We start from the raw sequence: 23,281 nt of genomic DNA, 5'->3' as shown, positions 1-23,281 counted from the left end.
GCAATTTTCTAAGCGAAAAATGCAATTATCCGTCTCGCCAGGTAAAAGACGAAGGATCTTACGTCATTAATGTGAGCCATACATCATAATTCTGCACCAGAAGAAGCCAGACACAATGAGTTAGAAAATTAGATTAGGATCTAATCTAATTTTCCAGAATTTTCTAATCTAATACTTCCAGAAAATTGCAAAACCGAGTTCCGTTAAGTCAAGGCTAAAAAGCCTTTATGACATTAAGCGAAACATTGATTAATTCTAGTCTGGATTAGAACTTTTTGTTACTTCTTTATGCTCTGCCTCTGCAATATACTGGTTATCTTTTGTTTAATGATGTTTTTATTATGCAAATCACTTTGAACTGCCTTGCTGCTGAATGTGCTGCACGAACAAGCTTCCCTCGACTTAAAAATCATCGGTTTAGGGGGTTCATATAAAGTTACAAACATTAAAGTTGGATGAAATGCGACATGAAAGTAGATGTGCTTTTTTTTTTTTTTCTTGGACTTGAGAAAGCCCAGATGAACCAATAGCCGGAAGCGACATGACCTCAAGCCGTCCATAGGACAGAGAGAGCTGCTTCGGCGTCGTCTCTGGTGAAGTCGGGTTTATTTGAATAACACAATAAAGCGAAACAAAAGCAGTGGCAGGATAATGTGCATCCCCAGAGTCAGAGCCAAACACGGAGCGTTAGCAATCCACCTTCTAAGCTCGTCTAACATGGAAGGAGCTTTCAGAAAACTGCAAAAAAAAACAACAACTCTGAAAACACAGAGTTCTTTCAAATCGAGGCCAAAACCTTATCAGCTTGGAGCTGCTTTTAATTAATCACTGCTGGAAGAATCATAAACTGAAGTCTGTCTTTAAATCTGTCATCATTTTACTTTGAATCTGCGAAGCACTGCCATTATGGACAGACTAGACTCCAAGAGGTATGATCTGACCATCCAAAAGTAATGTTTACCAGGAGTTTCCTGACCGGGCACGACTCTCCGCATGTCCAAAACTCACTGAATGCAGCCTTTCATACGAGGTTGTCAGTTCAAAAACAAGGCTACAGAAAAGTGCTTAGAAAATCAGACAAGCTTAAATCTAACACTGATATGCTGAGTCTGTGTGGAGAAGTGTCAATTGGAATATTAAATATTCATGTACTTAGTATATCTTTATCCACTGTGAGGTTTTCGACATTGTCTGCTTTGAAATGATCATAAAACTCTGGCGTAGCAACAGAGGTGTGTGTGAAAAACTTTTGTTTTGGCGACTACACAATGGGAACTGACATTCTATGGGACTGCAATATGTAATATGACATAAAGGATGACTTTAACCATGTGGACTTTTGTTCTTTATGAAATCCAAAGTAATAAAGCCATACAAAAGTAAAAAAAAACAAACAAAAAAAGTTCATTTTCCTTTCGTTGTCAATCTGTGATCTCAGTGCCACGGATAAGACAGTCGTTTCTTCGTAACGGAAAAGGTTTAGGCCTGAGATGAAGCTGCGCAGCTTCTGCTGACATCTTTAAAAAATTAATGTCCTGTAAAAGCCAAGCGTGCAGACGGGGCTGCGGAGAGCACAGTGGATTTCCGTGAACGCTTACAGTCCTCAGAAGCAGAACGGTGTGTTTGGCCAAATTACTGCGCGCCCACGCAACATAAGGATAAAGCAAATCCTCCTCTTACAGTAGATGTGGTTCGGTTTGACATTTCTCCTTAAGAATGAGGGGAGCTCTCAGGGGAAAGCAACAACAACAACAAAAAAAACCCATTTATTTTTAGATTTTTTCCTTTTATTTGATTCTGGTGTTGACGTTTTACATGGGTATGGTTGTTTTGTGATTTTTTTTTTGTTTAGTTTTTTTTGGCCGTAAACGGTCCATTTCAAACAAAACCTCTAGTTTTATTTTTACATGCTCAAGCTGGGTTGCTGACATCAAACTGGACAAAATGGTAGAAAGTCAAAGTGGTACAAAGGGGAAAAAATCAATAAATCTTTGAAAAGTGGATCTCCTTCCTCGTTTTCATCAAATGCTGCAGGTGAAGACAAAGGCAAAAAAAGAACATTTGCATGTTAAAAAAAAAAAAAAAAAAAAACCTGACTCATCGCACTTGGGCTTAGCTGCATTTGACTCGATCAGAAAAGTTTGTTTCAACACAATTTATCATAGCATCATACCTAAAACTGTAAGGTTATGTATGCTAACTTACAATAAACCTGATTTTACAATTTATTGAAAGAGTAAGCCACTATTAAGCCACATGGTGAACACTTTGCCAGTCTGCACCTCGTATGCTAAATGCAGGTTGTTAAGAAACTGACAAAACTGAAAAGTGCAAAATAAAAATAATAATAAAAAAGAGCTATGCTGCTATAGCGTCATCGATGTTTGGCTTGTGGTGTCTCAATCAGCCTCAACATAACGGCATTAATATAAGTTGATGTATGTAGTTTGCAACCCTAAAAATGAAACCTGTACTGTGACGTTAGCTAAAAAAAAAACCCAGACTAAACCAATGTTGGACTATTGTCTAATCATCTCATACAAAATGATCTTTTTCTTGACCTAATTTTACAAATCTCTTGGATTGGGGCCTAGGACTTTGACCGTTTCAGATTAAATTAAAGTTTCCTTCATCACTTGTTAAATTTGTGCAGCTGTGCTGGCTTTGTGAAAGGCCTGCGTACAAGAGTTTTCGTTTAAAGCCACTGCGTCAAACTAATGGTGTTTTTTGGTGGTATGTGTATTTAGTGTCATGTATATGTATTTCTCTGTGTGGTGACAGGGAGGATCTGCAGCAGGCAACAGGCTGGTGTCACCAAAATGTCCTCTATTGTAAGTAAGCAAGTTGCATCGTACGTTAGATGACTTGTAAAAAAAAATATGCTTACGTAAAACAAACGAAAAACAAAAAAAACGTCACTTGTGGGGACATTCACATCAGCCAGATACAATGTCTAGATTTCAAGCAGAATTCGGCGTCTTTGATCAGCGTCAATCAGTAACAGTAAGATTAAATATTCCTGTGAGACCAATAAAGTTACATTACAATTTAGAATCCCTGCCCAACACTTCCCGGTCATCATCCACTTCATTCAGTATTATTAGACTCAGCTGAAACACCTCGATGTGTTTCAAACAATGTAAAACTCAAGACCGAATACACACACCCTTAAGGAAAGCCTTTAGGCCGCAGAACAAAATAAGCAGTAAGATTATATTACAAACTTTACAGTAAAAACAGGCGACTTTGCCCGTCAGAAAACTCCACCTGCTGGTGATGCACTAGAACGCGGTTAAAGCAGGAAACGTGTTTTAAAAATATACTAACCTTAATCCAACTAGCTATGTATGACAATGTTCAAAAAACCTCTCTGTAAAATTGCATTAGTCCTAAAAAGAACCGCATGCTAATATGAGATGGTTGTTTGCAACAGCCGTTTTATTATTTAACAGTCAACCAGCACAGCAACTAAGAAATAAATCATCTAAAGCTTCAAATATTTGCTAAAATGAACCGTTTTGAAGCATTTCTTCACAACTAGGCACGCAGCGACTAAATTCCACATTATGGCAATGACAACAATGCGCTGCCGTTTCTTAAAATAGCAGACATATGTTGTTCAAATGGGTTTTTTAGAACATCAAAATTAGATTAAAAAAATAGTCAGCATCTCTAATTTGATCATCGTTTTAAATAATTCTAAAAATCTACTCTTGCTATGTGAATTGCAAAGCTCACAGTACAGCGAGAGAAGCAAACCTGCGATTTATTTCAACTGGAGCTTGACTAATTATGCCAGATCTAAAACTAATTCGTCCTTTTTCCACAAGACCAAAGTTTACATCACATTTTTTTTCACTTCACGTTTGCACAAAAAGATGAAGCTGGCAGGCAGGAGTTTCCGCTTGTTCTGGTCGACTTTTACCAACAACTTGGTGTACAAAAAAAAAAAAAAGGGATAAAAATCAATGGCCCAAAAGCGCCTATATATTAGAAAGTCATCATGCTTAGTTACAGTTAAACTTTGACAGATCATTCGTTCACAATACTGGGCAAAAGACGACAAATAAAGATGCAGATAAAAAAAAAAAAACAATCGTTGAAGTTGAATGGACCGCAGTAAAAACTATTTAGAATTTTTTTTGTTTGTTTGTTGTGGAATAATTCACATTAAATTTACATTTACATAGCAAATGAGGTTTGTAACCTCAAACAAAAGAAAGTCAAACACACATGCTCGGCATTAGCTACGCACTATTCTTCTTCAAGGAATAGTTTTTGATTAAAAAAAAAAAGATATCCATTTTACTTCTCATTTGTTGCGAGTCTGAGGATCGTTGGTCATGCTAACTTGGCATTTCAGGCGAACGAGCAAGGCAGTACAGAAACCAGAACGTAAATCTATCAGTGCAATTAGTCAGAGTAACATTCACTTAAACAAAAAAACGACAACAACAAAAAACAAAACAAAAACACAAACCAAGCCTGCACTCTGATGGTACTCTGCAGAGTAATCTTTTCAGGGTAACTAAAATTTTTGGCGTCCAATTTTAAAAGCTTAAAAATAATGACAAAGAAAAAGAAAGAAATGATGTTATTTATTAGTATTGCAGCGATTATGTTTTACACAATCGCAGCAGAGTTTTGCTTATAGAAAAAATGTCTCTGTTGCGAAAAATGCTAGTCAGAAGCGGGGAGGAATTTGAATCTACCTGAATGATTGCAGAGAGTGCTTTTACGTCCTGAGGTAGGGTGCCAGTCAGTTGGGTCTCCAAGCTAATTCTTAGACATTTCTCCTGACTTTCTTTTTGTCCCTGGAAAACGTGACCAATAACATGTTTCCTATAAATTTGCGTTTGAGTTTTAGAATTTAGCTTTCTTTCTGGATGGCCATTTTCTAATGTCTCAAACTTCAGGATTGGTAATATCACTTTTTTGGCAACTTTCAGCAGTTGGACGCAAATGAGCGTGGAAAAAGAAAACGTTTCAAATATGATGACTAACGCCCCTCAATGTCGAGAGCGGCATGTTTGCTAAACTCACTGATTCCTCTTCAAAAAGCCACAAAAGGCTTATGATCACCGATTCATAAAAACGCCAACACGTTTTTCTCGACGGCACTGAAAACCGAAAAATTAAGCATCGCCAACCGGATCGCGTCAGTCACACCAGTGAGAAGTTCACGGGGAATCCTCCTCTAATTCATCTAAAAGGCACTGGACCTTATTCAGAAAAGAACGTACAGCACTAAACTTCCAAAGGCGTTTGGTACCTCCAGCAGCGAGGACTGCGGTTCACATCCTGCATACCCCCCCATGCAGAGTTCTCAATTGTTGCACCATCACCCGTATGGCACGACAGCATATACGAGAGTACATTTTTAAGGAAAAAACCCCTCAAAACAAAACAACAAAAAATAAGACACCGTCAAATAAATAAATAATGCAGGTTTTGCATGTATACAAAAAAAAAAAAAAAAAATGTCAGTTTGATTTGATTTCGAAGGCAAAAATGAAACCACGATATTATAAGAAGAGTTCAGGACAGAGGCTCAGCTGCGCCTGTTCTCTGAGGCAAAAATGATCGATAACCGAGTGCAACGGGTTCACTATTTACTCAACGAGGTTTCCTACATCTAACGGGGGGCAAAAAGCAACACTGACTGAAAGCCCCGCTTTGTGCCATCGAGTTCCTCTTCATGTGTCGGTGTCCTCTTTATATCAGCGTCTCCTCGTTTCAGAGCACAAGCAGCACGTGGATTGGGCGGGAGAGCATGAAAGAGTCCACTGTTCCCCTGGTTTGGCACTTGACAAGTACAGTCCTGCTACCAGGGGGCCGACTTCCAGCACGGCTCTCCGCAGAAGTGGATTGGATTTAATTTAGGGAGCCTGCTTTTGCTGAGTTGCACCGAAAAACAAAAGGTAATCACCGTTAAAAGTGAAGCGACAGCTGAGGTACCTATGTGTTTCGGCAGGAAAATATCTTCCCTCTCCTTCCCTTGATGAACCACAAACACAATTCACATTAAAACCTAAACAAAAGCAATAATAATACTAATAATAAAAAACCATCACATTTGGCAAACAAAAGCAAGATAAACAACAGCAGGTTTTCCCTTTTAGATTGAAGGTTTAAAATGCAACATGGCTTAACATTCTAGGGGATTTAATTCGTAAGAGTTAGTACATTGTATAACAGCTCCATTTCTCAAACTCTCCAGTTTGAGAAAAAAACTGACATCACACCTTGAAAAAAACAAAACACCTTTTTCTTTTTTACCCCTTGCTCAATTAAATTCCACTTCTTTTCAAGCCACCAGGACACCATTATCTCTCCATTGTTTGTTGTGTCTCAGCAGCCTTTTCAGTGCATTTTATCATTCCTCTTTGGCCCCTTTGCTCCCTCTGTCTCCTTACATCAGAAACTCAGATGGGGGTTGGTCCAGCTGCCACATGTGTCAGACAAGAGGAAAATCCATCCCTTCCCCTTTCCTGTTTCGCAGCTGAGGCTTCCCGTGGAACACACCGTTCCACAGATGAGGGCAGATGCACGGCAAGTTTTGGGACTGTATGGAAACTCTGTGTGTGTGTGTGTGTCAGGCAATAGACATTTTTATGATGAACAGGAATAAAAGCAGGTAAATAAATACTCATGGGTGCAGTGTGGGTACTTCCCAGAGGAAATATGTGGCCCTATAACCTTTACTCTCACAAGCGTCTTGATCTTTTGCAATCCGACCCTCTTCTCCTGCTCACCGTAATAACCCCACCGACGTCAGCGAGTCCGTAGGCGCTCTAATTCCCTTCACCCTGAGGTCGACAGCTTCCCACCTTCACTCGCAGAGTGCCGCTTTTGTGGAGGTGCCACAGCTGGACGAACTCCTCTGGCATGGCGTGGAACCACTTGCCGGGCAGGATGTTGTCGTAGTAATGGTGGCTGATGGGCTGCCCATCCAGTCCAATGGAGAAGGGCCAAAAGCCGTAAACTGTCACCTCGTCGCACATCCCCAGGGCCAGGCTGACCAGGAAGAGGCCCGTGGAGAGGCGCTTGGCGTGGACGCCGCGCGCTTTCCAGAACTTGCCCACGTTGCGCAGGAAGTCGGGGTTGGCGAAGAGCATGGTGAGGTTGGAGGGGGAGTCCGTGACGGCGTAGTACGCTCGGAGCGACGGGTCGGTGCCGGGCCTCATGGAGAACGCTGGCATGTAGATGAAGCTGGAGCCGTAAGCCTTCAGATAGTCCACGAAAGCTTTCCTAGACCAGAGAAGGCCTTGGAATCTGAGGAAGAACAGGGAGAGTTGCTCTAAACGCATCAGTGCAGTGAGTGAGATTAACAACCTGGAGTAGGTGAAGCGCTGCGCAGTTGAACGTAAAAAAGTTTTACGGCGACTAAGAATGAAATTTGATCCAGTGTTTATATTTAATTAAGCCTTTAAATTATTAAAAGCCTAATCTTGTCACCGTTTAATAAAATTATTATTGTCATATTTTTTTTTAGTGGCTGGCCTACCGCAACTAATCCAAGAGCTCATGAAAAGAAATCCTAGAATAATGTCTACACTGCTGCAGGTCTGATCATGATGACAGTCAAAACACGTGATGGCCTGGAGTTGCTTTGACACTTCAGCACCTGAAGAAGTGCTGTACCTTTTCTCGATGATGCTCGGGTTGGCGGTGACCAGGTGGGTTTTGTTTCCCACGTCCTCCAAATATTCCTTCGTAAGCGGTGGAAGGTTGCACCTAGAGGAGCAAAAGGCCAATAATGAGAATTATTTTTAATATAATCCAACACAAAGACCACAAATGTATTCATATAAGGTAAGAAGGTAAATGTAATATGGGCCTCATTTTGTAAGATGGAAAAAGAACATTCTTTTATTTTCCATCCGTAGCCACGCCGCCGTGGTAGAACAATTCCGTTAAGCAAATTAAACGTGGAGATGTAGGTTTTATTAATTTAGTGTGGTGCAGCGCAGCAAAGGGAAAGTAATGCAGAAACGCCATTGAACGACATCTAAAAACCACTCGTACTCTTTTTTCCTCTCTCTGTGTGTCACCTGCACGATACGCAGATCGGTAGCCATGGCAACTGAACCAAAACGCACAGAATTCAGAGAGACGGCAAACTCAAACTGTGGTGGTGGCACTTCCTGTGTCGGCTGCCACAGGTTGTTAACGTTGAATATTGAATATGCATACGTTTATTTCTAAGAAATCAACCTGTGAAACACGATGACCTTGGACCTTGTTATTTAGTTGTCATAGTGATAATTAAAAAGCAAAGTATTGTGCCCCGTTTTCTTCTATGCCACATGTAGATTTAGGATTTAGTGTGCTACGTTGACAACTTGGCAGTCAACACTTGGTAGTTACGGTCGGTGAGTGTTTTTTTTTTTTTTTTGTGCTCCAGCAGGGAGCTGGAGCTGGAGGTCGGGATCTTTCGCGTGTTGCACCCCGTTTCAACATGTCTGTGATCAAGCTTTTTCTCAAAAAGCTTACTGGTGCAGTTTATTGCTGATGCGCTTGGGTGTGAAATTAGAGTAAGTGACCTTATTGGTTTCATGATGATTCTCTACGCAAAGGTTCAGTGAATTAAAAACCCCTCACAGGTTAAGGTGGACCGATTATTGGGCGGTAACTTTTGAAGCATCGATTAATTAATTCCCGAAACATTCTGATCAAATATCACAAACTACTCCTGTAAGTCTAGGGTACAGTGTGGCTCAGAAAGAACCGGAAGGAACTGAATTACATGATGCACACTTGAGTGATTACGGCGTCACTTTCGAGCACTGCTGACTTTACGCTTGTTGCTGCAGGAAGCTGCACAGCAACATAAATTTGCATCTATTACTCAGTTGTGAAAGTTAAGCACAGCTGGCAGTGAGTGAAAGGCCGAGTGCGCCTTGGAAACGCCACGCGCTATTCAAGCTGTGAAAGGTCCAGAGACGTGTGCTCTGCTAGCTACTGAAGATTTTCCTTTGTTCCACAGTCTTTGCATCTCTCAATGCTGGGCATTCAAATGTGCGTTTTGTGCAAAATGTTTTGTGACATTTTCATCCCCCCCAAAAAATGTGTCCATTTGGAAATCTGAATCGAATTCAGTTCCACAAAGTACATTCATTTCAGGGATTCAATTCAAAAAGTGAATCTTGTGCATTCGCATAGGTTTGCTACACGCAGAGCAATAGATTTCAGATGTTGGATTTTGTTTTTATTACCCAAGACCTATAAACAAAAGAATAAAATTCAAACAAGCATCACAGTGAAGTGTTAGAATGAGGACTGACTGCCAGCCCCGCCCCTTTCTCTTGACAAATCTTCCAGAAAACCTGAAACTATAAGGAAGTCACAAATTGATCCAACTATTTTATCGTCACTTCAAACAAACAGTAGTCGTTACAGCTGTTGCATGGGAGGAATTTCTGCTATAGAAAGTGAGTGAAAAACATTATAAACTTGCAAAACTAGAACATTTTTCGCACAATGCAGATGATAAAGTTATCGACTTGGATCAGCTTACTGAGGAAGTTCTGTGTAATTCAGGATTCGTACTTGTTTATAGTCTTATTTGTGGCAGCCACATGTCTCAAATCATAATGCAGCAATTAATAACAGACCAAGATAACCTAAATAGGAAATTAAGTTTATAAACGATGACTTATTTTGTCGTGGGAACAAAAGCTATCAAAACAATCTGGGGAAAAGTAACTGCACGTCTAGTTAAATCACGATTTTACTGTGACCAATTAATTGAAGTTGACTTCAGTTTCACTGCCAGTCATGTAGAATCAAGAAATCACTTCAACGGAACCTGACTGACAACATGAAGATGTGAAAAAGCAACACATTACGGTGCAGCGTAGAGAAATTCAAGATTAGATGAGAAACTGACTTGAAGAAACTTGTAGAAAAAGTTGATGGAAAAGGCAAAAAATTGAAATAATGTCCTAAATTTCACAAAAACATTTAATCAAAAAAAGATGCAAAAGGGGAGATGCAGACACATTTCAAAAAGGGATTTCTGTGCCTAGATGATGTTGAACTATCATATTTATTGTTTGCCCTTAAAATTACCGTATTTTCTGGACTATAAGCCGCAGATATCTCTGCCGCTCCAGGTTTTCCACAACGGTGCAGCAGCAGCAGAGGGGGGCGGACAGCCAAAATTTGAGTCACAACAGGTCAATTGACTATCACATTTATTACGGTTGAAAAAGAAAAAGTTGCCAAGTTTAGATTTAACTGAATTGATTACGGTAGTTTCCGAAGGTAACGGTAACAGTAAAAGTGCTGATCCTTCGTGTCTGCTACTAGCATGTGCTAAATGAAAATAGGCGCCTTCTTCTTCTTCTTTAGATTTCAAAGGCAGGTTGCATCCATTATTGTTGCACTACTGCCATCTACTGGATCCTAATATCTATACCTCAAATTCTCATAATGATCCCAGTATTATTTAAAAAAACAAAAAAATCTTCTTTTCCCCCCCTCAATGCTATTTAACTGATCAACAACATTCTCAAATCTCAATTCCCTATTAAAACCTAATTCCGTTTTAATGGTCGCTTTCTTCTTCTACTTCCAATTTTGACTTCCAATGATTCACTTCCTGCTAAAGAGCCCCCTGGTGGTTGAAGAAAAATCCACATATAAGCGGCACCGGACTATAAGCCGCATGGTTCAAAATTTAGGAAAAAAGTAGCGGCTTATAGTCCGGAAAATACGATAGTTTGATTTTACGTTTGACAACAAACTGGGAACAACTAAACAAAGTAATGGGGAGCTGTACAGCTTCAATAAAGTGAAATATCGAAACCCCAAACCTACATCTCTCTTTCCCTTTTACCATTTTTCTTATGTGCTCTTAGCCCAGTGAATTTGTTCCGCTCATGCACAAAACCGCAGACTCCAAAAGTCTCTTCGTCTCACCGCATGACGAAGTCAGCCTGGTCAATGTCCCGTCCACACTTGCTGTGCCTGAGGATACCGCCGTTGCCCACCACAGCGCACTTCTTCAGCGGCTTCAGAGGGGTGGTCTGGAGAAAACAAGAAACGGTTTGGTTACCAGGCAACCTGTTGGGCAGATCCACAAAACACGCATTCATTTTCTCTAAAGAGTCGCCCAACATTGAGAACATTATGCAGCTGAGCGTGTGTCCTTGTGCTAAGATTCCCTCAAAAGCCCCCAGAGTGCTGGAAGGCGAATCGCTGAAGAGATACAAGGGGGCGGGGGGGGCGATTTCCGGAAAACAATCTGGGGTCATGCAACCCATGAAACCGACGCCATCTCTGATATAGACTCCTAGAACAACGTCCATATTATGTGTGGGGGAAAAAATCATCTAATTGTCAGGCACAGACGAGAGGCACCATGTCTCTAAATGAATCTACTGATATTAAAAGAGTTCATGAATAAATGTACACTTTAAATAAATATACCCTCTAAAACCCCTTTTTCCTAAATATGTTAAATGCTCCACTACTCTAGTAATATAATCAGACCTCTTCTGGCTTTGACAATAAAAAAACAAAAAGCAGATACAAAATATCTCTGGAGAAAATAAGAATTAGACGCTCACCAAAATGACATGAAAATATTCGGAAAAAAAGAAACAAGCAAAAACATAAAATGTAGTCTGCACCACTTTTCCACATGCATAACCTATACACTGTAGATAAGTATCTACAGTATATAGGTTATAGCTGATTTGTTTTTGTTTCTTCATTTTTCACAACTGTCTTGCCATTTCATGCTTAGTCATAAAAATGAGAAAACCAAACAACAAAACGGTTTAGAAGATGCCAAAAAAGGCTGAACAAATTAAGCATGTCACAATTTAACTACACTGATCAAGTTCAGATTTTTATTGCTTTAAATTGCAGAACCACGTTGTCCCTTTAAAAAAAAACCACAATCCGTTATCTCTATAATATATCTTTGAGCATGCACAAATAAACTAATAAAACTTGTTCTCTGTGCATACTGCTACCACTTGGTACAATTATAAAACCGCAATAAACTTTAAGGAGGAATCCCTTGTGTACTTATCTTCAATCGCCCTCATGGTTGATCAACTAAGTCCTTGAAATATATTCTATTTTAAGCACACAAGATTAATTATTATAGTTGTGAATTACTTTGTATTACCTGATCGTTATGGAAGCTTTGCATAGTTTGGAACGCCAGCAAAGCTGTGGAAAATTACATGAAAAAAAAACAACCACATACAGGATGCAGAACAGACCAAGCTTCTGCAGCTTTTACCGTAAGTTCAAGGTGAGGATGATGACACATAGTGGTAACAACTGCCCTCCTTCCTCTCTGAGAACACATACGGAGGATGCACGGCTCGGTGTTTGGGACTCTGGTCCTTTTTGAAACCATCTGGAAGGAACTGAATCGACCTCTGTGCCGGTGACTTTCATTTTCCATCCGTGCGGACGAAATATTCACAATGCGGATCGTAGACAAAATTCCAGCATCTCACTAGTGGACAGTTGAAGCACGCTGATAAGATTCTAACGTTCACAATCACACCAATGAGTGCGACAGACGAAAAGATCATAGGATGCTTGCTTTGCAGCTTGCTAAGCCTCATGTGTACGAGTTCCGTTTGAACCGTCTTACTAACCTGTAATTACACGTCAAGCTGCTTTTAGGCACATTCCCCTAAAAGCAGATTCGGTAGCAGCTGCCAGCGCCGTGCAGCTTGGCTGGTTGTCTGTGTTCAGACCCACAATCACAACAGTGGTAGTTTACTGTATTTAGAAGAGGACATCATCTGCCTCACATAACTACCAGTTCTCTCCTCTCTGAAAAACACACTGCAGGTCATGTAGGTTCACGCAGGAAGTGCAGGACCCGGGCTAAAAATAGAGCTGCAATAACCTCTGTTTGGTAGATTCACTGGAGTTGACACTAAAGAAAGATGATTACCTTTCATTAGGCACCTATACTCCTCCTAGCTCGAGACTGCAAATCTCAGATATGAAACCAGCCCCTAAGAAACCATTCTTTAATGGAAAAAAGGAATGGGATCATTTTAGAGAAGCAATTGTAGCTGCAGGTTCATCTGACTAATATTAAGAGACATTTAATGAATGTTCAACGGATCACTTGGAGTCCATTGAACAGTTTCTACAAATCGCAAATTGCAAAGTCAAGAAAATAATATTTGCAAAAAAACATTACATGTGAGATTTCATTGTTACTTTTTATTATTCATCCAAGCTAAGTTTAGGTGCTCGGGAGCAAATGGTAAATAAAGAGAAGCTTATTCAGAGCCAGCAAAAAAATAAAAAAATAAAAATAAATAAATAAAAAAAATTGGCAGCTGAATTCTAAAATATTTTTAAAAATGTTACTCCATAAACCCAAAGTCCATGAGGTGAAACATTGTATGATTGTAGTCACATAAAGGAGGTACAAATGGATGTGAAGTAAAAACTGGTGTGAACTGAGTGGCAAAGGATTTGGTTAGCCTACTGAGTAGTCTACCACCACTACTACTAGTTGCTTGGTTAGGATTTGGTAACCAAATCCCTTCCGAGGGAAAATGAAAAGCTAGTTTTGTTTAATTAGAAACAAAGCTAAAGAGTTATGGGTAGATGAGCTAGAAAAACCAAAAACCTAACTGAACCCACACACCCTAATGCACGCGAAAAGAAAGATTTTCATTTTAGACTGTAAAAACTTAGTATGTTAGAGGCTCCAAGTCCACAACATCAGCACACAAACAATATAAATGTACGATTTTGTTTGGAGATGGCAAAGAGAGCATTTCTTTTTTTTTTCTTCTGAAAAGACAAGAACAGCATGGCTCGGGCTTCTTAAATATTGCAGTGTTTCCCAACCCTGGACCTCAAGGCACACTGACATGCATGTTGTAGATGTTTCCCTGACTGCAATTCAGGAAAAGCCTGCTAATCAGCCATCAAATGAAATCATGTGTGCCGAAGTAGGGAAATGCCTAAAACATGCAGGACAGTTTTTGGCTGAAAAACATTGAGATATTCTACCTAAACGGCGCATAAAGTGAATATCGGAAGTTTATACTCTTATGTAAAGATGCCATTTGTCCATGATGTAAAGACAAGAACAAGATACTTCTTCAGATCTCGACCCCCCCTCCCCCTTCCCCCTTATGATAAACGAAAGGTTGAGGGAAGGGACGGGGAACTTGAAACTATTTTTTTTCCCTTTTTGTAATTCCCCTACAAACAATGGGACAGAAGAAACGTGGGAAAATAATTAACAGAGTGAAGAAAGCTGAGGACAGATAACTGTTGCTACTCTTGTGAATAGCAACAGGCTACTCACAATGGGGACAGTTTTAAGGGTATTGATTGGAATTCATTGTGACAGCATTAAATCAAAACATCTTATCACGACAAGAAATGTATCATGATAATTACAACAAATGCCCACCCCTATTCTACACTGACTCAGGTAGACCATTTCTGATTCTCACGTCACACCCAATTAAATCACACGGTAAGCCAGATTCCTTTCATAACACACTCTAATAACCTTGCATTCAGAAATGCTTTGTCATGACTGCTAATCAAGTGTTGCATGATTAGCGCACTTTGTTACCACAACCTGTTCTAGTAGTAGAACTTTGCAGCTACTGATGAATTAGCCCAGCTACTTGGGGGGGGGTGGAAGAAATCAGCACAGACAGGCACAGTGGTCCTCACGGGTCACTTTCTCTCTGCGTTCACATTTTTTATTTATTCACCCGCAGCTCCCAATGCTTGCATGACTGGACAGGCACCGCTAACGACTTTAAATTAGGGTCAGATATTCATCATGGCCCTCAACCGGTATACTGTGTGCAGATATGCACCCGGAGCGCCTCAACTACGTCTCGGACCCAGTTCCTCTTCCTGTGGTTAAACGGAAAAACACAAGAGTTCACGGTGCCTCTTCGCCGTCACAGATGAATCTGCACGTGCCGGATCCACGCAGCTGACAAATGCAGGGTGGAAACTGCTCAGATGGCAAAAATAATTAATTCATTACAAAATGAAGAAATTTGCAAAAAATCCAGATGTTGATTTTCGATTAGGGTTAAGCGTCTTTACGATGACGCCCCGGACGCTCGTCTACCCGTTTCCCCCACAGCTTCATATTGACTCTCGCTCACACAAAGACAAAGTGCGAGTAATCCTCTTCCCCTCGGAGGATGACTGTCTGCCCCACCCAACCCTCCCTTCCTCCATTATGGATCACTAAGTATCCCTGAGGAAACGCATCGTCCTCACATCCGCAGCAAGTGTGCGGAGGGAGAAACCACCTCAAAATGTATCTACTTCCTGATGGAATCCTTAGGAAATGATTCCATCAGGAAAAATTGTGGCAAGAGAAATATTTTACATGTAAGCTAAACATGCAGCCCTGCGGAAAAAAAAAAAAAAGAGTGTACCACATGGAAATGCTGGTTTACCTGCACAAAGACTGAATACGTCTCGTTGTTGACAGTGTGCGAGTAGTAATACTCTCCATCGTACCACAGGACCTTTCCAATGGGAGCGTTCTCCTTCGTCACGGCAAACATCCACCTCGGATTGCAACATTCTGTCAGCAGATTCCTGCGCAGGAAAGAAGGGAGGATTAGTCTGACCTCTGGAGACCGCTAGATACTTTGGTTTAAACCGTCCCACAGGCAGCTGAGGGAATGATTCATGGTCGCGAGCTAAACAGCCCGTTGTCTCAAAGTCGTCGCTGAAAAGATTGCTGCCGAGCTGGAAACCGTTACCATTAGAGAAACAAGGTTTAACGGTACATCCGATTGGTTAGAATGCACAACTCCAACGCTGACACCACAGGCTGATCATGATGGAGGTCAACAAGAAAAAAAAAAAAGTACATTTAGGAAGATGTCTTGCAAGACCAGGAAATATTAAAATAAAAATGTATGATACAGTATTCAATTGAATGATGCTCTGAATGCTGTAGGCGTGTTCTTGTTTCATTTTCTTCTCATTAAAGTTAGCTGTAGCATTACTTAAATTGTTCATGTAACTCTTCCTCAATTTAAAGTATGTATTGACCTTCCCTCTTCTTTTTCCCACTCCAAAATCCCCCCTCCAAAAAAACATGATGTGTCGCTTTTAGACTTCTGTATACTGGCAGACATACAGAATATCTATTTAAAGCTCCACACAGAGGCCCAGCACAGGGTGCACATCCTCCTTTATTGGCTGGCCTTCTTTCAGTTTTGGTTCTGTGAACTGACTGGGTTAAATGGGATTAAAGGTTGAAATTTAAAGACTACCAGTCGGAAGTTTTAAAACGACCCCCAGTCTTTCCAGTATTTTTTTGGGAACTGACGACAGGTCGAGTTGCAGCAAGTGAGAGGCGCTCTGGACCAAATGCGGCTTCCACATTCTAGCATGCGCTGGGGCCAAGGGCTCATCCTACAGCAAGACAACAATCAAGACAAGAGGTCCATGCTGTGACAGAACAATACAGGAAGAAGTGACAAGATGAGATGAAAGTGGTCAGCGCAGTCTTCAGATTTCAACCGCATCGAGCTGGTTTGGGGTGAATTAGATGGAAATGTGAAAGCAGGGCAACCTGCAAGTGAAACACATTTATAGGAACTTCTGCCACTAAGGGAGTTCACTTTCTGAAGAGTATTTGATTTCTATTGTAGGAAAGAAAGAAAGAAAGAAAGAAAGACACAAGTGTGTTCAGCTGTTTTATCTACCAAAGGCGGCCTGATCAAAAAAAAAAAAAAAAAAAAAATCAAAGAAATTTTGGTCCATAACGTAACTCCACAAGTTATTTATTCATTTCACAGTGAGGTAAATGAAAAAAAAAATGGTTCCACTGATTACTGAGAGTGGTAAAAAAATAAATAAATAAAAAAAAATTGCCATTCATATCTCCCAATATATGTGACGTTCCGTTATCTTTTAGCTCCACTTGAGTCTTCCTTACCAAATGCAATTTGCCATAACGGTATGTTGAGAGCAAGGCAGAAATGTGAGCCTGGAACCGACCTGTACAAATCGATCCCCGTCTGGTTCTTCCTCCACGCTTCCCCCAGTCCCAGCACCTCCTCCACAATCTCTTTGTCGCTGGGAAGTCTGTACGCAGGGAAAACGTAGAACCAGCCGAGCACCAGCACGCACAGAGCGGCCCACACCGACAGCTTAACCCGGCAGCATCGCACCAACATCTTCCCCCTCCGTCTTGTGTCAAAGCAGCAGCAGCAGGAGCGGCGCGTCAGAAACCTTTCAAAATCGCCGGATCAGAGCTGCAGCATCCCCGACAAGGAGCGTGAGCTGCTCGGTTCCCCGGCGGTTTGGTCCATGCATCGGTCTGGAAGTCCGGCTTTGAATGAGACGGGGCTCTGATTTTACAGGAGAAGCAGAAGCGTGTGTCCGTGCGGTGGCGGCTCACGCTCGGTCGCGGGGGCTGTGGCGCAGTGTGTGGGGAGGTTCTGTGGGCATCCGGCGCTCTGCTGGGTGTGCATCACCACTACCATCCCAGCCACGGTTATTGTGAGGAATCAGACGGGGGGGCCCCCCCTTCAACCCCGGGGTTCTGTTGCATCCCCTTCTGTCCGTGCTGCTCCCCCGCCCCTCCTCGACCTTGAGCACTCAAAAGCCACCCCACCCAACCCCCTCTTTCCTTGAGGCCCCGGCTGAAGCCTAAAAATGAAGAAAAGTGTGCGGCGCAGAGGAACCGGGCCAGTCCTCCTCCTCTCTAACGGAGAGCAACCCCCCTTTCCGATAAGACAAAGTACTTCTTGTGGGGATGGAGGTGCGTAAAGGCGGACGAAATTGGGGAGGTGGAGAAAAGAATGTGCCTTTCAAAGTAAAAGCATGCGATCCGATCGCCATCTGCTCCCAAACGGGGTTGTCTCCGGATTCGCGTTCCGGTCAAGGTTCTCCTGCGTAAACACCATGCACAGATGATGACAAACTCACTTCTCTGACAAACCCATTTCACAAACCTGCTTAGCAGCCCAGAACTTATTCTTCACTCAGCCCAGAGAAAAAAAAACAACAACTTCTTTATAAATTGTGGAGTACTTTTTTATGGTTTGCTTTCCTTTGTTATTTTTGTTTGTGTTTCCTCCAATTTGTGTAAAGCACTTTGAATCACCTTTGTTGCTGAAAATGTGCTACACAAATAAAATGATCTTACCCAGAAGTCTTCCTATGTGGTTTGATGGTTTGCATATTTCCGTCTGGTCCCTATCTGTAACTCATTGACACGAAGTTGCATAAAGGAGCCGTTGAAATGAAAACAAGTCGCATCCATTAGAGTTTGAGTTCTTGAGATAAAAACCATTCAAATGCAAGACCAGCAGAGTCACAGCAGTTACTTTACTTTCCTTCCATTACTGGCACATCTCATTCATTGCTGGATTTCTGACCCCTGTGAGCCATTCATTAGCTTTTAGTGAGTAATTAAAGTTAGTTGGAATAAGCTCAACTTTCATCACATTATTCAGTCATGTAGAGTAATACGCTTATCACCTTTTCTTTTTCCTTCAAAGTGGTCCATCTCAATGTTTTTGAAATTGAGTGGCTGGTTTATAAGTGACCAGTGAGGAGAAGGTTGCAAAACCGTTTCGCAGCATCATTTTACAGCTGCAGCCCAGTGACGGCTGCATTCGGGAAGTGGTGAAAGAAACATACCACTAAATTAGCAGTAACTAAAATTATGTTTTCAAAGGAAATGGCAACACCACAGCTGACATAATGGGAGATCTTCTGTTCATGAGGGTTGCAAGATAAGCAGTGTGTCGCTTTGGCTCATGCTTGACTTTGAGAAGTCCTCGGATCTCCCGTTTTCTATAAGACGCAAAGTCAAGTTTCTTTCAAGTCTTTTTTGACGAACGTGGCATTTTCCTAACAACAGAAGGCAGCAGCTGCTTGACTGTTACGAAATGTCTGGGAAATCCACAACATAACCCGTTTTCATCCATCAACATGAGTCCAAATAAAGAAATGGCTTTGTGTACACTCTGTTTTCATTCAGGGAGTTATTTATTTATTTATTTATTTTGTTAAAAACCAAAAATGAGGAAAAAAAAGAAACAAAGATGGATTCATTTGTATACTTCTACTCCCTATAGAACTGTATTGCTGCATTTGTTTGTATAGCAGCGTGAATTTGGAGCTGATAAATAAATACTGCTTGGAAAATATTTGAAAACATCAACATGTCAATAACGACAGCTTAGATTGTACTAATATATTCCAATGTTGGACACATTTTTTATAAAATTTGCCACAATTAAGGATACACACTTTTCTGCATGCTTACTTATCCACGACAGAATGGATGTATAGGCTAGTGCTTTTTTTTCCTTTCTGTTTTTTGTTTCAAACAGGAAAAAAAATAAAATGCCTTCACCAGACAGACAAACATTTAATCTTTGCAATGGAATAAACAGATTCTTAAACTGTAATAACACAGAAAATGTATTATTGCCTGAAAATGACTGCGGACTGTGGTCTTTGGCTTCCTGCTGGAGCCTGAGCTGTGTTGCGTTCAGGCCCTCTGCTGGCTTTTGTCGGCAATCGCAAAAACGATGCCAAACCAAACCGGCATACCGCACTTAGTCTCTTCTAAAGACACTTTATCGTCTCTCTAACCCGGGAATTTCACCCTAGCTGTCTGTAGCAGCTTATCGTTCACTGTAATCTATTAAAATGTTCTCATATTCGAAACTTGCTTGCCAGCTAAGGAAATTCAGAGAACGTTTCCTGTTTTGTCAAGTAGCTGTAAATCTTCTTTTCCTTCTTTTTAGAGCAGGTTTTGTGTTTAGACCGTTTTTTTAACCGCTTAATTCCCACAAGTATAAATCAGTCCAGGCAAAGAGCGAGCGACTGTAACCTGAACCCAGCAGCTGCCAGTTGTGCTTTCTCTTTGCCACTGTGTCTTTTGACATTGATAGATTCTCATACCTAAAGTGTTTCCTGTGGCCCGGCTTCTCAGGGCAGACAAATGAATAAAAAAAAAACAAACCCCAACAACATTCCCGATCGGTTTAAATACAACACAGGCTCGTCCAAGTGAGGTGTTGAGAAATGCGAGGCGGTCGCGGCTCCTGCTGGGATTAACGGCGAGCCAGAGTCAAGGTCGGGAGGGCGGTGAAGGGGGATGACATGGCAGGCCACTTGGGTGAAGTCATGTCTCAGCTGTTCTCTGCGCTTTGCAGACAGAGGAGTTGCAAATCAAAGGTTTGTGCAAAGTCTGAGCTGAAAAGTGTTAGGAGTAGCAAACTTGTACCAAAATAATAATAATAATAATAAATCAAGATCTATTTAAGGTGTGTTAGATCAAAAAGACCCAACACATACAAGCATAACTATAGACGTATTCATTAATGGAGTCTAAATAGAATATGGCAAAATAGAAAAATAATGTTTTTGATCATTTTTTGGGGGGGAAAAAAGGCATGGAAGTGTGAGTGGCACCAGTATAGACATATTTTATAGAAAGACTAAGAAGTAAATGACTACAGTAAAGTAAAAATGGGCAGTTTTTGGCAAAATACAAACTGGAGAACCGAATGAAAATTCCATAAAACTACAGAACACAGAAGAAGAGAAAAAAAAAATGTCCTAATATAAAAACTAAAGTAGACATGCATAAATACAAAAAGAAACTCTAATTGACTCATTGGAACAGGTTTTGCAGGCCGGTCTTGAATGCGGTCTGAGGAAAACGGTCCTCAACACGGACCTGACCGGATCGCTGGTGTCAGAGACAGGTGTGACTCAGGAAGCATTTCCGAAATGACAAGAACCCAAACGATGGACCGGATGGAGGTCATGCTCGGTGACCTGTGACCCAACCTGCCTCATCGGTGGGACTGCTCCAACTTATCGCTCCAACATCCTAATAACAAGCGAAGAACGGGAAATGTCTTCCCGAAATGAGTGAAGAGGCCATCTCAAGTTTTAGGTACTTACAGGGTCATTGTGTTCTGGATGACCTAAAATCTGCACCGACTCAATTTTCTCTGAGATGAATTGAAAAACCAAACCATTGGTTTGGTAAGGTCATGCCCATGTGTGCAATTTTGTGAAAAACTCACTAAACCATTGAGTTTCGTGTTACATTTTTTTTACCGTTCCCTTTTGTCCGTACTCTAAATGTGAGTCATCCGCTTGAAGCAACAGCACTTCATAGTGCATCATAGAAGCGCCCTACCGATACTGAAGCCTGCTCACTTTTTTATTTTTGGGAGGCTGCGTCTCGGCGCTGACAGTAGCGGAGTTGGGTTGCGTCAGGAATAGCTCTCCCACCTGCTGAGGTTCTCTGGACAACAGAGCATTTGTTATTCAATGCAGCTTTTCTCCTTTTGTCGGCACCGATGTTGTTCCCTTTACATCTACGACACAATATGACTAAAAAAAATGTATCCAAATCAAAAGAAACTCTGATGAGCTTTAATTTGAAAATCACAAATGGGAAGGGGGGGAAAAAAAGATAACACACCAAATGAGCTCCTCTGGTTATGCAAACTAATATCTTTTGTTCTCATTATTTTTTTTCTAATCTCTGAGAAGCCCTAACAAGTCTGTTGACTAATAATCTTTTATCGCAGCACCTCGTGTCCCTCTTAGAAAGCCGGTGCTCAGTTGACCCAAAACACCTTAACGCTCGCATCAGCTTTATTCCGGTGGAAGCTTCTGGAAAGATTAGAAACTTGATGCAGCGGGGGTTAAGTGATTTACAAATAGCGTTGCAGCTCGGGTCAAGATTAGCGCTCGCGCTTTGAAATCTTCGCAATGCCACGCCGGGGAAGCGATGAAAAGCGGATACGAATAGAAAACACCGAACAAAAGGGTTTATTATGTCAAAGAGTGCCTCACGGTGAATTCTGAAAAAGAAAAAAAAAAAAAAAAACACAAAAAAACATGTTTCTAATAACTTGATGTGGAAATTCCGGGTCATTTTATCTATCTTCCTGTTGTTAGTACCCTGAAGACAGTGAAAAGTATGGCGCCGGCTTACAAAAGTTTAAAAAGCATGTGAGCGTTACTAAAAAGATGTGCACAGCGAATCTGTAGTTTGGCGTTTTGAGAGACACCCGGGAGATGAAACTATGCATGCACACACACACACTCACACACTGAAGGGAAATTTTAAGTGGCCTAAATGCCTGAGGACAACCCACACAAACATGGAGGCGACATGGTCAACTCCACATTGAAAGCCTGGCTTTGAGGCAGCAGTGCTCAGAACACTAACAGTAACACCATCTTACATTCTTTGTGGGAAATTCACCTCAACCAGAAATATCACTATCAAATATCTTTGTGAGCGAGGGTCAGAGGAGGTCATTCACAAGGTCAAATCGCAGGCAAATGTTTTGAGTCACAATTTGGAAACATCTGAATGCGTTTCACAGCTCAAAGGATAAAATGTCCGAAGCTCCCACCGTATTTTACTTGACCAACTTATTTTCAGAAGAATATTACTATTATTATTATTATTAATAATGTTATTACTGTTATTACATATTATTTTAGACACACTTGAAGAAAATAAATATAAAGCAAAACAAAAAAAAAAGGCTAGATTAATTGAGAAAATGTACAGTAGTTCTAGTTCTGTTCGTTACGAATACATTTATCTGAAACTCGTTGCCTTTGTCCTCCGCCTTGTCTCGAGCCGTTGAAGGCACCCCGGGCCGGTTGACGCCGTGTTTCCTCTTTTCCCAGCAGAGGAGCGTTATAATGGAGTTATTGCTGCCATAAACTTTGCCTATGTTCTCTTTAACTTTTTTGTTTGTTTGGTTGTTTCCATAGCAAAGACTCTGGGTGGAGTGTTTGTGATTGGTTGTATCTATTTGCTCTGTAAAATCACTATGATTCCTATAAACTATGTGTGCCCTCTCTCTCTGTCTCTCTCTCTTTTTCCCCCCCCAGAAACGACCACATGTTTACTCAGGACGTTTGGTAATAACTCAGTCCGTCCAGCTGGACGTGGATCTTTACCGATTAATATTGTTTAGTGAAAAAAACTATTAGTTGTCAGCTGACTCCAAATAAATACGCTGAAATGAATTTGTGGGACGGGAGGAGAAGTGTGTTAATGTGGTTATTCACTTTAAAAGAGAGTGAAACGCATCGTACACCAGAGGGAAAAGAGGGTATCATTAAAGCAGCGCTCATGATGGATCATTACTCCCCTATGTGGCGTTATTACAGTGTTCAGGAGGAGATATTCTCTTCTTGGTCTCGTGCCAGCACATTCTTCAGACCAGACGTTATATTTACTGTCGGCCCCCCCCAGCCCCCC

At 41.1% G+C, this 23,281-nt stretch overlaps 1 protein-coding gene across 1 annotated transcript; it reads right to left on the bottom strand.

Moving 5' to 3' along the window:
* Positions 1 to 1,765: 1,765 nt before the first annotated feature.
* On the bottom strand, positions 1,766 to 17,602 carry st8sia1 (ST8 alpha-N-acetyl-neuraminide alpha-2,8-sialyltransferase 1). The gene is made up of 5 exons (XM_008400643.3): positions 17,008 to 17,602; positions 15,447 to 15,591; positions 10,927 to 11,033; positions 7,645 to 7,737; positions 1,766 to 7,275 (listed from the first exon to the last, which is right to left on the bottom strand). The coding sequence occupies exons 1-5, from the start codon at positions 17,184 to 17,186 to the stop codon at positions 6,795 to 6,797; spliced, it is 1,005 nt and encodes a 334-aa protein (XP_008398865.1). The 5' UTR covers positions 17,187 to 17,602; the 3' UTR covers positions 1,766 to 6,794.
* Positions 17,603 to 23,281: the final 5,679 nt, after the last annotated feature.

This window comes from Poecilia reticulata, chromosome 23, assembly GCF_904066995.2.
Source record: "Poecilia reticulata chromosome 23, P_reticulata-male-v2, whole genome shotgun sequence".
In the NCBI taxonomy this organism is placed as follows: Eukaryota; Metazoa; Chordata; class Actinopteri; order Cyprinodontiformes; family Poeciliidae; genus Poecilia; species Poecilia reticulata.
The sequence above is the reverse complement of the archived record's forward strand: the minus strand, read 5'-3'. Positions and strand labels throughout refer to the sequence as shown.